The sequence below is a fragment of the Triticum urartu genome, chromosome 3A, assembly GCF_056163025.1.
Source record: "Triticum urartu cultivar PI428250 chromosome 3A, HENAU_Tu73, whole genome shotgun sequence".
NCBI lineage: Eukaryota > Viridiplantae > Streptophyta > Magnoliopsida > Poales > Poaceae > Triticum > Triticum urartu.
The window spans coordinates 64,184,033-64,198,637 of record NC_141875.1 but is presented as its reverse complement, the minus strand read 5'-3'; the positions used below and the strand labels follow the sequence as shown (position 1 = coordinate 64,198,637).

The following is a 14,605-nucleotide window of genomic DNA, read 5'->3' as shown; positions in this document are numbered from 1 at the left end:
TACGGTCGAAACGGGATCCTATTCATCGGGAGGGGTGTGGCGTACCGCAAAACGGGAGTCCACAGGATATTGTTCATCTCCACCGTCGATCCCCTCCAGCCTCCACGAGCTACTGTTCATCCACCGTCGACCTCCTCCAGCCTCCACGGGCTCCTGTTCATCCAGCCTCCACCGCGCTACTCCACCGGCTACTGTTCAACCACCCCTCCACCGTCCACTGTTTATCCAGTCCTCCACACCACGGGGTCCTGTTCAACCACCCCTCCACGGGTACCCCTCCACCGTCTACTGTTCATCCTGCCCTCCACACCATGGGGTCCTGTTCGTCCACCCCTCCATGGGCACCCCTCCACCGTCTACTGTTCATCTTGCCCTCCACACCACGGGGTCATGTTCGTCCACCCCTCCACGGGCACCCCTCCACCGTCTACTGTTCATCCAGCCCTCCACCACACCACGGGGTCCTGTTCATCCAGAGGCAACGCCACCGCTCACTGTTCATCCAACCCCCCCCCCCCCCGCAACGCTCACTGTTCATCCCATCGATCGGCTTCAGTTAGCAGCAGTAGCCAAGGAATTGCTTGATCGGGTTCAGTTAACAGCCATCGATCGATCGCTCGGGTTCAGTAACGCGTAGCCTGCAGTGCAATCGCTCGGATTCAGATAGAGCCCAACGCCTCGCTCGGGTTCAGTTAGAGCCAACGCCTCGCACACACGCGCGTACGTGTACGAGAGAAACGCGCATCGCTTGGCCCCCGACCTCCCACCGTAACCGGGAACTCCCCAAAATTTTTCTCCCCCTCGCTTCTACCACGGTTTTTTCCGTCATGGACGGCCCAAAGAATGTCATGCAGCTGCGTCTCCGGCCCGCCCAGGACGAAAAGCCCATTTTCTGTCATGATTTTTTGTCATAGAAGTAGGAGCCCACCACATCTATGATGATACCGGATTTTGTCACAATTATCGTCATAGAAGTGTCATATGTATGACAGAAAAAATTTCGTTCGGCCCAGAATGTCACGGATGTGTCTTTTTTTTGTAGTGCCTTTAACCGAGGGACACGGCTATTTGAATAGATAAACTTCCATGCAGGGGTGCAACATATTTCCCAACACGCTCGATCCCCTTTGGTCGGACACACTTTTCTGTGTCATATCCGGCCTCGGAAGATCAACACGTCGCGGTCCCACTTAGGCACAATAGAGAGGTCAGCACGTCGGTCTAAATCCTATGGCGCAGGGGTCTGGGCCCATCGCCCGTTGCACACCTGCACGTTGCGAACGCGGCCGGTAAGCAGACCTAGCCTCTCTAATACAAGAGCAGGCGTTCCAGTCCAATCCGGCACGCGCCGTTCAGTCGCTGACGTCAAGAAGGCTTCGACTGATACCACGGCGTCGAGTGCCCATAACTGTTCCCGCGTAGTTGGTTAGTGTGTATAGGCCAGTGGCCAGACTCAGATCAAATACCAAGATCTCGTTAAGCGTGTTAATAGATGTAACCGCGGACGTCGACCAGGGCCAGGCCCACCTCTCACCTAGGTGGTCTCAACCTGCCATGTCGCTCCGCCACAAAGTAACTGTCGGGGGCCGTTGGGAACCCAGGCCCACCTCTACCGGGATGGAGCCACCTGTACTTTCAGCCCCCACATCGGCCTCACCAGACTGGCTCGCGAGGGGCGGAGAGATCAAGGCAAGGGACACCTCGCAAGGTTCCTATGACGCAAGCCATGACGACTGGAGCCAGGCGGGCGTCAGCGCTCGCAGTGTCCTCGTTTCCTCTTTGGTACTAAAGGGGCAAGCACAGGCGAGGAGTCCCGAGGCATCAGACAAATGTTTCCATATCGGTGTAACAAGGCCAAGACCAGCAGGACGGCAGGACGGAGGTCACCGTGGAGCACAAGACGGTGTCACCACCAGAGCCTTTGGCAGGCGAAGACTATTTTTGCTAGAATAGCTTGTAGTAGTTGTCTCCCTTCGAATTTGGCCGTTGTGGGATCCCTTTCCCGCTCAATATTTGGGAAGAGGACCAGGGCCTCTATAAATAAGACTAGCCACCACCATAGTGAGGCATCTGATTCGGACCCGGATCACCCCGAATCACACAAGTTCATCAGACACAAGAACACCTCTTCTCAGAAGGCGGTTCTTCTCGTATAACTGTTCTTCCTCAGCCTAAGAGGTAATTCACCACACCAAACTGAAGTAGGGTATTACACCACAACGGTGGCCCAAACCAGTATAAATCTTGTGTCTCGTGTTCTTTGGATTCAACAAGCTAGGCCGTGAGATCATAAAATGTGTGAGCTAGAAAGGGGGAGAGATCTTAATGTGCACCCCAGTATTCGAACCTCAAGAGTTTTGTCGGAACCTGAAATCTGATAGCCGTACAGACACACGCGTTGGCCAGCAGCGCCTCCACGCACGTTGGTGTTTTCGCATCGGAGCAGCGCGTGCTGTTCCGATGACCACCCGCCTCAAGAATGGACGGCGGCGAGGGGGGAGCGGGCACGACACATCGCCGCGAGCTCGTGCGACTCCCTGCACCACCTCGAGTGCAGTCCGCCAGCGAAGGAGTGGGCGTGGCTGCTCGAAATCTTTCGCTCGCTGCACACCATTGTCCCCCCTACACGAACTTGCCGCTGAGCGCTCAGCTCCAACGGCGCACGAAGGAAGACGGCTACCCCCGTGAAGAGAACCTCGGCCGGTCGCCTCTCTCTCACACACACACGACTCGCCGCTCTCGAGTGGAAATGGCAGAAGACGGAAACACGGGAAAGGAATAAGGTCGCGACTTCGTCAACTCTCGTTCGCGGGGGCTCACTCTGCAGCAAACGAGAAAGAAAATCTGGCATGGCTGGTTCATCTGCTTCAAGATTCACGAATCCAATCTAACGGCTGATACAACGTTCGCTGGGAACGTGAAAAATCCGACATTTCCCAGATAAATTTTCGAAACGAATTGCATGGAATGGAAGCAAATCGCATGCATGAAAACACAAAGCATGGGGCCCAATCAATTTTATATGCCCTGATTTATAGGAGCAGTAGTTTTATTTTTTTACCAAGTAAGCACTCAAGAATTGAAGGATGAGTCATGTAAATCTTTTTTACCAACCCGCTGTGGTCTTTTTACTTTCAATTTAGTTGACGCTGGTGAACTACTTTTGTTCTTTTTAGTAAAATATGGATGTGTGCATCGGTTGTTGCAGAGACCGGCGTATACCCTCTTTTCGAAAAAAGAAAATCACTTCAATGGAGTAAGCTTGTACCTTGAAACGACATACAAATATCAAAGGCTACAAATTTCAGAATGCAATTTGAGATTCCTTTGTACCATATTTGATTTGTGTCTTCCTCAAGGACAAGATGTCTCCTTAAATGCTAACTAATTTTGCCTATCATGTTCACATCCCACATTTGATTTGGATTTGGGGTAGTACTTGCCAACAAAAACTTAAGTTTTTCTTTTGATACATGATCAACTAGGCACTAAATCAAACCTCCTTCACTGCAACTGTTTTGTCATTCAAATATACAATTGTGTCCAGTTCATGTAAATACACTGCCGTTGCTAGTTCTCATGCTTACTGTACATAGATGTTCTTAGTTCAGGAACGGGTACCTGTATATTACTTCAACAAATCTGGAATTCATCAAAAGGCCAGCAATTGCTGGATCTTTAAAAAAAAAGTTCTGTAATTAGCCAGCTAAAGGCACTCTTGATTTTGGCACAGTTAATCCAACCGGCAACTGTGTACCTTTATACATCTAGGCATCTAGCTGCTCTTAGGCAGAAGTTTCAGGGTTGCTGTGCTTTTCAAAAGCAAGAGTTAGGCATTATTAGTAAGAAGAAGAAAGTTGTGCTTCTAGAATCTGAAGACGATTGAATTATGTGGTAAAGTAGGGTAAGCATATGGGAGTAGTTCAGTGGGGTCCAAGTTACCAAGTTCTTTTTTGTTGGCAAATAAAGTTACCAAGTATAACGCGGTAATTGAACGGTGCCTAAAAATTTTGAATGCCAAAATATTATAAAGAGAACACACGTAAGAGGATTTTGATAGTCTGTTTTGTGCTTGTAAATTTTCATGGGAAAATGTTTTGTTTGCCCCATAAAGCTTCAGTGCTCTTTAGAGCACAAAACCTTTTCTGAAGGTGCTAAAATGGTCCGTTTTGCTTGAAAACTTGCATGGTGTAAAAAACTTGAAAACTCAGAATTTTTTTCATTTGAAAGTATTATTTTACTCCGATGCTAGTAACACCCGGCGAGCAGGAAAACTTGCTGATATACCTAACATAACAAAAGTAAAAAAGACAAAGTAGTTCTACGTGTCTCATCTCCTAATATGAGAACCACCAATGAGGAGGTGCTGCATAGAGTACCAGCCTATCCGCGCCACTGCTGAATCGTCAAACTAATCATGTGACTCTGCTGAGTCGTTATCCATCGAGGATTTCTGCTGCAATCTGAATGTCGGCAGCCATGCTGCATCAGGCACACAGTGTAAACCCTGTTGGCATGATATCTATCCTGGAAGTGGAGTGACTGCATCTATCTTATCTTACAGCACTAACATCAAATCTGGAAAAAAAAATATACTTACTCCAGAAGTACTCATCTATATGGACATGATTGAGTAATGCGACTCAAGAATCCTCTGCCTCTTGCTCTGGAACTGGAACGGACTGCCGCCACACACCAGCTCTGATGAAGCAACCTTGGCCAGAGCAAACCTCACAGCCTCCTTCAGGGAATTCAGTCCAGCACACCCTGCACTGCCTTCCTCCTCCTTGCAGAGTGTGAAGACGTGCTGCACCCTTCCTCCCAGGGAGGACACCTCCGCTCTTAGTGTCCTAAGTCTCAGGCCATGGAGCGCCTGGATGAAACCGGCGACGAGGTCCGGGCGGTCATCGCAGCTGACAGACGCCTTAATGTACAGGCGGCTGTCGTCGTCGTCGGTGTCCCCTGTGCAGCAGAATTCGACGGAGACCTCGTCGGTCTCCGGCGGGACGGCCGGCGTCTGCTGTGCGGCCTCGCTGGCTCTCCTCTTCAGCTGCCTCACTTGGTCCACCACCCTGGCCAGCAAGGCGGCCTTGTCCATCTGCACAAGGGAAGACAAGAGACATTTTCCTGACAAGTCGCATAATAGCAGTGTACCGCAGTGCCCTACTTTGTCTTATCATAGATGGAATTGCAGGGCTAAAAGTCTGATGAAATGTGAACACTTGCGCGAGTTTTCAATGTTCTTCTTCATAAAGCTCATGTATGATTCAGACATAAAGGTGAATCAGAATTGTTTGAAGAGAGATCTTAATGCAAAGTTAGTTTCTACCAGAAAAGCTGATGAGCTAACGACAATAATTATGTGCAGCTGAGCTTTGTTTGGTTGATGCTTCACAGCACTGGAATGGTGAAATGGCCAAGATATTGTTGCCAAATGCTTCACAGTCACAACGCTGAAGGTTTGGTGCAAACCTGCTTGGTATCAGGGATCATCCTCCTGAGGGCCGTGAGATGAGCGTTGATCCTCACCCGACGCCGGCGCTCGGCCTCGCTGTGGACCTTCAGGGCCCTTGCCTCCGGCGCGGTCCTCCCCGACCCCGTCGTCGACAGCTCCGGCGGCCCAGCCGGTGGCGCCGAGCTGGCCTGCCGGGGCAGCAGAGCCGGGCCTCTGCTCACCGTATGATCACATGCATCGTGCGGAGATTGGCCTGGAGCTGCCATCCAGCTCTTGAACACTGCAAGAACAAGGAAGAATGTGAATTTCTGGTGATGTAGCAGGAGGAGGAGAACAAGTGGGAGCGGGGGTGAGACGAGTAGAGTGGATAGGAGGAGGCTCACAATAATTAGTGCGGCGGCGTCTTGTCACCTCATTCTCGTCATATATATTGTAGGATGGATACTGGATACTAGGTTGGAGGCAGATGATGAGGAGCGTTGTCTGTGAGAGATGACTTGACCGCCCTACATACATACGCATCTCTTTTCTCACATGTGGTTACCGTACCCCACTATGGGGATAATATAGGGGAAATCTCGGTGTCGGATTGGCATGGACTCGGCCAATGGGTGAGGTGGCGTGTATGAGTGTGCCATGAGTCGGGTATATGTATGTGGAAAGAATCATGCCATGCCAAACCATTAGTATGAATGTACTATTGATTATACTGTAGTGTAGTATATACGCACAGCAGCCTATAAGACATGACGTGATGGTTCTGGTTTTCCATGAAATTTCAGCGAAAAATTGGCAAGTTTCAGTTATTTCAGTAGGTGCCTAAATGTTTCAGCACTTTCAGTAGGCACACATAGATAAATTTTACAATAAATCGAAAAAAGTGGGGCTGCAAATATTTCTGGAACCAAAATCTGAAACCGGCACGAGTGACCACTGTCTGCTCACAAGATTCGTTGACTAGAATATAATCACGACGCCTACTGTTGTTGGTTAAGGGAAGTCATTATGAGGAGCAGTGTCGGGTTCCCTCTCCTTCCGCATCTGACCAGCAACTTCATTCACACTGTTCAAGCTCAAACCTGACAATTTTCCGATCGACGCCATTTCTCGACTGCCTGTGATCGTCAGAACGTGTGATGTGAAAGTCAAGAAATGAGACAGTTTTCCCTTTGACTTGTGAACAGACGAACAGGGTAGGCACCAGAACGGGCTCTCCTTGCCATAATCACTCGACAATAGATTTTGGTTGTGAACTTGGAGTGCCCAGGCGCACAGCTGACCGAGAGTGTTCTGTTTCAGGGACTGGACTCACTGGAGACCACTGCTAATAAGTCGCTAGAGGCAACACCACTCTGTTTGCTTAACACGATGATAATAACCTTTACTCTGTTTGCTTAACACGACGATAATAACCTTGTCAGAACTCACATGAGATCTTCATGTGCATCTACTCCAACTTGTACGCCTGACCTCCATTGTTTCAAAGAGAGGATCTGATATATCTTTTCATGTCCTGCGCGCCTTCTGGATAGGCTAGAGTCGCCTTTTTCTTTTTGAATGAAAACTTGATGAAACGATCATGGGAACCAGCCACCTCAATCGCGATTGCACTTTAAATTTTTTTATTAGAACAAAGGCCGTCAAGATAACAAATTGCCAAAGTGATCAGAGAGATTGCACTTTTATTATCACTTTGCCAAACCCTTTTGTAGCTCTTCTTTTGGACAACCGTTTGTTTCCACTTTATGTTGGTGTATAACTGGTTTACTGCTCATGCAACATTGATAATTGATCAACTGCAATTAAAATTAGGTATGGGTCTTGTTTAGGGAGTGGTGTCTGGTCATATAATATATGAATTTCAATTACCATTCGTGTTAGCGTCTCACTTGCTAACCAATCAACAGAACAAGATTACAGGGTTTGATGTAGCTAATTCGATATGCAGGGGCAGCATGAAAGGGATCGAAGAAGAGAGACGGAGGTGGGAGAGAAGAGCCTGGTGCCGGTTGCAGCCTCCTCCCTAGCTACATATGGGAGCTCCTATTCAGCGACTTATGCGTTGAATAGGAAGGAAAGCGCACCTCCCGCTTCCCCCGCACGTGTTTTTTGGCCAACCAATGTGCGGGGTGGGACGCCCCCTTTTCTTTCATTTTTTTACTCTTTAAAACAATCTGAGATTTCAAAAAGCTTCCATTTTTTAAATGCAATTTTGAAAAAAAAAATGTTTGAGATATCATAAAATGTTTGTGAATTCCAAAATAGTTTGTGGATTCAAAAATGTTTGTGATTTTGAAAAAAATAGATATTAAAAAAAGTTCATGATTTCAAAGAAAAGTTTGGGAAATAAAAAAATTCATGATTTCGAAAATATGTTTGAATAGTCCAAAAATGTTCATAAATTTTTAAAATTGTTCAAAATGTTCACAAACTTGTTCCCAAATTTCACAAAAATTCATCAATTAAAAACTGTTCGTGAATTTTAAAAATCATGCCCAAATTTCAAAAATTGTTTGTCGACTAAAAAATGTTCATGTGTTTCAGAAAAATGTTTGAGAACTTGCAAAAAAATGTTCATGATCTCAAAAAAATGTTCATGAATTATTATAAAATGTTTGAGAATTTAATAAATGTTCATGATTTCAAAAAATGTTCGCAAATACAAAAAATGTTCATGATTTTAAAAAATCCACAACTTAAAAAATGTTCAAGAATTTGAAAGATGTTCGCAAAATGAAAAGGAAAAAAATAAACAAGTATAAAAAAATAAAATGAAAAATAAAATAAGAAAAAAGCAAAAAATAAAAAGGAAAAACAAAAAATATAGACGATAGAAAAAATAGAAGAGTTAAAAAGAAAAAATGGTTCAGGGAAGGTTTTAGAACCTTCCTAATACCGGAACAGAGACTCTACCGTACAAGCCTCCGTGGGTCGGCCCAATATGAAATGTAGCGAATGCAGGCGTATGCGTTTGGTAGTTTAGAAAAGGATGAATAATTACTAAACCTAAATATGGCAGTGGAAAAACATGTGAGCTGGGAATGAATCTCAGGAAAAGGGGATACATCTACGATTGGAAGAAGATGCTAGAACCGCTACCGCACAACTTCAGTACTGCTTTTGGATTGAACTAAGCATAGATGGAAAAGATATGATGAACTTGGACGAACACAGCGTCCCCCGACGAACTAGGGCAGCCTAATGCAGATTGGAAATGAGGAGAAGCGAGTACCTGGTGGTGCTTAACGGACAGCGGAGTGACGCCGCGATCTCTGGTCAAGGTCAGGTTGATGCAGCAGCTAGGTTGGAGCTGTTGGAGAAGGTCGACGGCGGCAGCAGAGCTCGTGCGGCAGTGGTCGGCGCGAGGAAGACGAAGAAGAGAGAGGGACGGGGGTAAAAGTGAAAAAGGACCCCCTACCTATTTTTATAAGGGGAAAAAGTGAATAGTAAGGGCTCCTTTGATTCAAAGGAATTTTATATGATTTCTAGAGGATTGAAATCCTTAGGATTTTTTTCTATGTTGGTCCTTTGATTCATAGGATTGAATCCCATAAGATTTTTTTTCTATGAAATCTTTTGTACTACATTTCATAGGAAATCTAACATCCACTCCAACCTCTTTTTATAATTCCTTTGTTTTTCCTGTGCCATCAAACACTCATTGCTAATCCTATAGGATTCAAGTGGGCATGGCACTTCAATCCTATACTTCTTCTATTCCTACGTTTTAAAATCCTACGAATCAAAGAGGCCCTAAAATGGCAGGCGTGGAAATCGAGGAGGCGTGATCATTATCTCAACGACAGAGACACCTCGATTCTCGGGATGACCGATTAAAGCAAAGATCTGTTCTGATGTCATAGCATTTTTTCTGAGATTAATGACATGACGTCACCTTTCGTTATGGCGGGTTAAGAAAGTTTGTTAAGTTCAACATTGAAAGATTTAAGAGATTTGTCAGCCAAAGGATGAAGATTGACATGAACAGGTTTAAATCAATCTGGAGCCTAATGTTGGGGATATAACCCCTCAGTGTGACCCGCCCAGGAAGGGCCGGGTTACACCGTTGGCGACTTATAGCAAGGGGTCCAAGAAGGTCCAAGAAGACAAGACGTGAAGACGGCGGTTCATAAACAGGCTTATTGGAGGCCAAAGACCCGGAGCCGACTCAAGACCCAAAGGTGTGAGCCATCCGATGAGGACTTGCTCTCTAAGGCAAGGGAATTAGAGCCGGAGTCGGTTACGTTGTGTGACCCGACCTGGACTCTTGTAAACCGCCGGACCTCGACCTGTGTATATAAAGGCGAGAACCGGCAACGGGTTAACTCAAGAATCAATTGATCGATATCTAGGTCAAGCGTATTTGCTCCCTTGTAATCGAAACTTAAGCAATACAACTAGAAGTAGGACGTAGGCTATCACCTCATTGTGAGGGGTCGAACCTAGGGAAATTCTTTGTGTCCTTTGTCTTATCCAACCCCTTCAAGCTAACCCACGCTGCGATGGCTCCACACCTAAGTCCTTTCACTGGGGCATCTGTCGTGACAAGGTCTGGTGACCGCCCTCGGGGGTTCCTTAGTGGAGTCATGGAACCTTGCATTGTGCGAGGGCTTTAGGAGAATATAGTGAGCCATTGCGGCGCTTGAGGAGCATCGTGCGTCCACACCGCTCCAATGAAGATTAGCATCCGCAAGGGTATGAACATCAGGATACATCATCGTCTCCGCATTTCTTTGTTATCTCTTACCCGAATCTCTTACCCGAACCCTTCACTTATGCACTTACTTTTTGATAGCCTTTGTGCTTCAAGTTATAATTTTGTTATCACATAATTGTTTATCTTGTTTAGCATAAGTTGTTGGTGCACATAGTTGAGCCTAATCTATTTAGGTTTTGTGCTTGGTAAATTAAACGCAACTTTTATTCCGCCGATCTCTCATTGGAATGATAAGTTGGCTATGACGAACTAATAAGTTTCTCTTCTTGTCACCTTCTTTAAGCTTATTCAAGCCAAAACTCTATTTGTTTTAAAGTGCCTATCCCCCCCCCTCTAAGCGACGTCCATGTACATTAAATTGGCACTGGCAATATCTCCCACCCTTAGTCTCGCCCTATTTACGAGCAACTTGGCAAACAACTGGGAGGCACTATGAGTTAGGCTAATGGGGCGACAATCTCCTATATGCGAGGCGCCCGGGTTCTTCAGGACAAGCACGATCAATACCTTGCCGAGCTTGGTGAAGCCCCTTCTATCTCCCACATACAACTTGAGAAGGGCAACCATGATGTCATGCTTGATAATTCCCCAAGCTCTCTGACAAAACACCACGATGAAACCACCTGACCGAAAGTGCGATCCGGCGAAATCTCCTTGGTCACACTCCAAAGCTCTTCCTCCGTGAAAATGACATCTAGCTCATTCAGGTCCACCTCCTCGACTCGGAAGTAATGTAGGTCCAAGGTACTGTCATGAGTACCCACCATACCAAAGAGATCCTCGTAAGCGTTCAAGAACACCTCCACTATTATTTCCTGGTCAGTAATCACCTCATTACCCACCTTGATGGCCGAATAAAATTCTTAGCGCACCTCTAAATAGCAACCTCATGAAAAGAGCTTGCTATCAGCGTCCCCTTCTCCAAGCCACCTGATCTTGGATCTTTGTTGCTCAATAGTTCGTTGTAGCAAAGCCAAGCCTAACACAACCAGTTTCAGGGTTTTTCTGCAACCATGTTTCGTCCTCCGAGAGAATTCTAGATTCTTGCGTCACGCCCAGCTTCAGGATCACCAATTTGGCAATGGCCAATTGAATTTTAATATTCCCCATTTTCCTTTGTCACCATGTTTGTAAGTACTTAGCAGTGTTGCGAAGCAAGGCATCCAAGCGCTTGAAAGGATCCACAATTCACGCGCCACACACCCAAGCCTCCTTGATCACGTCCTCAAAGCCTTCCAACTTGGACCAAAAGAGGTCAAATCCAAAACTCCTCTTAGCAAAAAACGACGCTCAATGCTAAGTGGAGTGGCGCATGCATGGTCCGACACACCTGTGGACAAGGCTTGCAGCAGACAATCCAGATATAACGAATCCTAGTCAGCAGGGACGATCTTAGTAAGAGTAGGCACCTCCCTTTCGTTGCTCGAGGTAAAACGGTGTTCATGCATATACGACCAACTCCTCTTTAATAATGGACATTTTTTTTGTGTGTGGCATTGGTTTAATAGGGGGGTGGGGATTGGTTCTACAAAACACCCGTACATGTAGATTTATTGTTAAAGATAGTCGTACAAAGCATGGCCTAAATGAAACCCGTAAATCGAAGCAGAAGGTTGTACGCACCAAACATAGCTGGCCTCCCTGCTTATAAATAGACACACGAGTGTTTTTGAACACAATGAAAATGAGAGCCAGTCCCGACGTTCCCTCCCATCTGTATCTATCTTTAGGCCGATGAAGCAAAACCCCTAGAAAAGCCTCCCTGCCCCAACTCGCTGAACCTGAAACAGAAACCAAGAAGACGCGAGGCAACTGATCAGAACGCTAGCTAGTAGCTACACCGATCGATCTTTGGTCGTTCATGGAGAGCAAGGCGACACGCGTGCATCTGGGGCTGGCGGCCCTGCTGCTGGCCGGCTGCCTGCTGATGGCGGGCCTGCAGGAGTCCCACGCGGCGGCGACGGAGGCGACGCAGCCGGAGACCACCACGGCGCGCGTGCTCAAGGTGACGGGCGCGTATATGCCGGAGGAGGCCAACCCCTACTCGCGCGGATGCCACGCCAAAAATGGCTGCCGCGGCTGATGTGCACGCGCGTTTGTGCATGCATGGCACTCGTGTGTTTGTGTCTTGTTTCGGCAGGCCGTGTGTTTGTTGACCGCTCGTTTCAATTCGATTTGTTCATTCCTTACAGCGTGAGAATTAAACGTAGAATGATGTAATGGTATGGAGTACGCACACTTTCTTCTTCTCTGTAGGATGGACTCTTTATTATTTTGGCAATAGTGTTGACCTAGCGACAATCTCCTATATGCGAGGCGCCCGGGTTCTTCAGGACAAGCACGATCAATACCTTGCCGAGCTTGGTGAAGCCCCTTCTATCTCCCACATACAACTTGAGAAGGGCAACCATGATGTCATGCTTGATAATTCCCCCAAGCTCTCTGACAAAACACCTCGATGAAACCACCTGACCGAAAGTGCGATCCGGCGAAATCTCCTTGGTCACACTCCAAAGCTCTTCCTCCGTGAAAATGACATCTAGCTCATTCAGGTCCACCTCCTCGACTCGGAAGTAATGTAGGTCCAAGGTACTGTCATGAGTACCCACCATACCAAAGAGATCCTCGTAAGCGTTCAAGAACACCTCCACTATTATTTCCTGGTCAGTAATCACCTCATTACCCACCTTGATGGCCAAATAAAATTCTTAGCGCACCTCTAATTAGCAACCTCGTGAAAAGAGCTTGCTATCAGCGTCCCCTTCTCCAAGCCACCTGATCTTGGATCTTTGTCGCTCAATAGTTCGTTGTAGCAAAGCCAAGCCTAACACAACCAGTTTCAGGGTTTTTCTGCAACCATGTTTCGTCCTCCGAGAGAATTCTAGATTCTTGCGTCACATCCAGCTTCAGGATCACCAATTTGGCAATGGCCAATTGAATTTTAATATTCCCCATTTTCCTTTGTCATCATGTTTGTAAGTACTTAGCAGTGTTGCGAAGCAAGGCATCCAAGCGCTTGAAAGGATCCACAATTCACGCGCCACACACCCAAGCCTCCTTGATCACGTCCTCAAAGCCTTCCAACTTGGACCAAAAGAGGTCAAATCCAAAACTCCTCTTAGCAAAAAAACGACGCTCAATGCTAAGTGGAGTGGCGCATGCATGGTCCGACACACCTGTGGACAAGGCTTGCAGCAGACAATCCAGATATAACGAATCCTAGTCAGCAGGGACGATCTTAGTAAGAGTAGGCATCTCCCTTTCGTTGCTCGAGGTAAAACGGTGTTCATGCATATACGACCAACTCCTCTTTAATAATGGACATTTTTTTTGTGTGTGGCATTGGTTTAATAGGGGGGTGGGGATTGGTTCTACAAAACACCCGTACATGTAGATTTATTGTTAAAGATAGTCGTACAAAGCATGGCCTAAATGAAACCCGTAAATCGAAGCAGAAGGTTGTACGCACCAAACATAGCTGGCCTCCCTGCTTATAAATAGACACACGAGTGTTTTTGAACACAATGAAAATGAGAGCCAGTCCCGACGTTCCCTCCCATCCGTATCTATCTTTAGGCCGATGAAGCAAAGCCCCTAGAAAAGCCTCCCTGCCCCAACTCGCTGAACCTGAAACAGAAACCAAGAAGACGCGAGGCAACTGATCAGAACGCTAGCTAGTAGCTACACCGATCGATCTCTGGTCGTTCATGGAGAGCAAGGCGACGCGCGTGCGTCTGGGGCTGGCGGCCCTGCTGCTGGCCGGCTGCCTGCTGATGGCGGGCCTGCAGGAGTCCCACGCGGCGGCGACGGAGGCGACGCAGCCGGAGACCACCACGGCGCGCGTGCTCAAGGTGACGGGCGCGTATATGCCGGAGGAGGCCAACCCCTACTCGCGCGGATGCCACGCCAAAAATGGCTGCCGCGGCTGATGTGCACGTGCGTTTGTGCATGCATGGCACTCGTGTGTTTGTGTCTTGTTTCGGCAGGCCGTGTGTTTGTTGACCGCTCGTTTCAATTCGATTTGTTCATTCCTTACAGCGTGAGAATTAAACGTAGAATGATATAATGGTATGGAGTACGCACACTTTCTCCTTCTCTGTAGGATGGACTCTTTATTATTTTGGCAATAGTGTTGATCTAGCGACAATCTCCTATATGCGAGGCGCCCGGGTTCTTCAGGACAAGCACGATCAATACCTTGCCGAGCTTGGTGAAGCCCCTTCTATCTCCCACATACAACTTGAGAAGGGCAACCATGATGTCATGCTTGATAATTCCTCAAGATCTCTGACAAAACACCTCGATGAAACCACCTGACCGAAAGTGCGATCCGGCGAAATCTCCTTGGTCACACTCCAAAGCTCTTCCTCCGTGAAAATGATATCTAGCTCATTCAGGTCCACCTCCTCGACTCGGAAGTAATGTAGGTCCAA

The 14,605-nt window shown here is 47.1% G+C and overlaps 1 protein-coding gene across 1 annotated transcript; it reads right to left on the bottom strand.

Moving 5' to 3' along the window:
- Positions 1 to 4,191: 4,191 nt before the first annotated feature.
- Positions 4,192 to 5,973, bottom strand: LOC125531049 (putative transcription factor bHLH107). Its single transcript, XM_048695460.2, has 3 exons — positions 5,839 to 5,973; positions 5,473 to 5,735; positions 4,192 to 5,098 (listed from the first exon to the last, which is right to left on the bottom strand). The coding sequence occupies exons 1-3, from the start codon at positions 5,969 to 5,971 to the stop codon at positions 4,616 to 4,618; spliced, it is 879 nt and encodes a 292-aa protein (XP_048551417.2). The 5' UTR covers positions 5,972 to 5,973; the 3' UTR covers positions 4,192 to 4,615.
- Between the last annotated feature and the right edge of the window lie 8,632 nt (positions 5,974 to 14,605).

Bases quoted from the DNA above. Each gene is read 5' to 3' on its own strand.
- LOC125531049 (XM_048695460.2), bottom strand. From the start codon at position 5,971: ATGTATGTAGGGCGGTCAAGTCATCTCTCACAGACAACGCTCCTCATC. The intron at 5,736-5,838 runs GTGAGCCTCCTC...TTGTTCTTGCAG, and splicing joins ACGCCGCCGCACTAATTATT to TGTTCAAGAGCTGGATGGCA. The intron at 5,099-5,472 runs GTTTGCACCAAA...TCCCTTGTGCAG, and splicing joins TGATCCCTGATACCAAGCAG to ATGGACAAGGCCGCCTTGCT.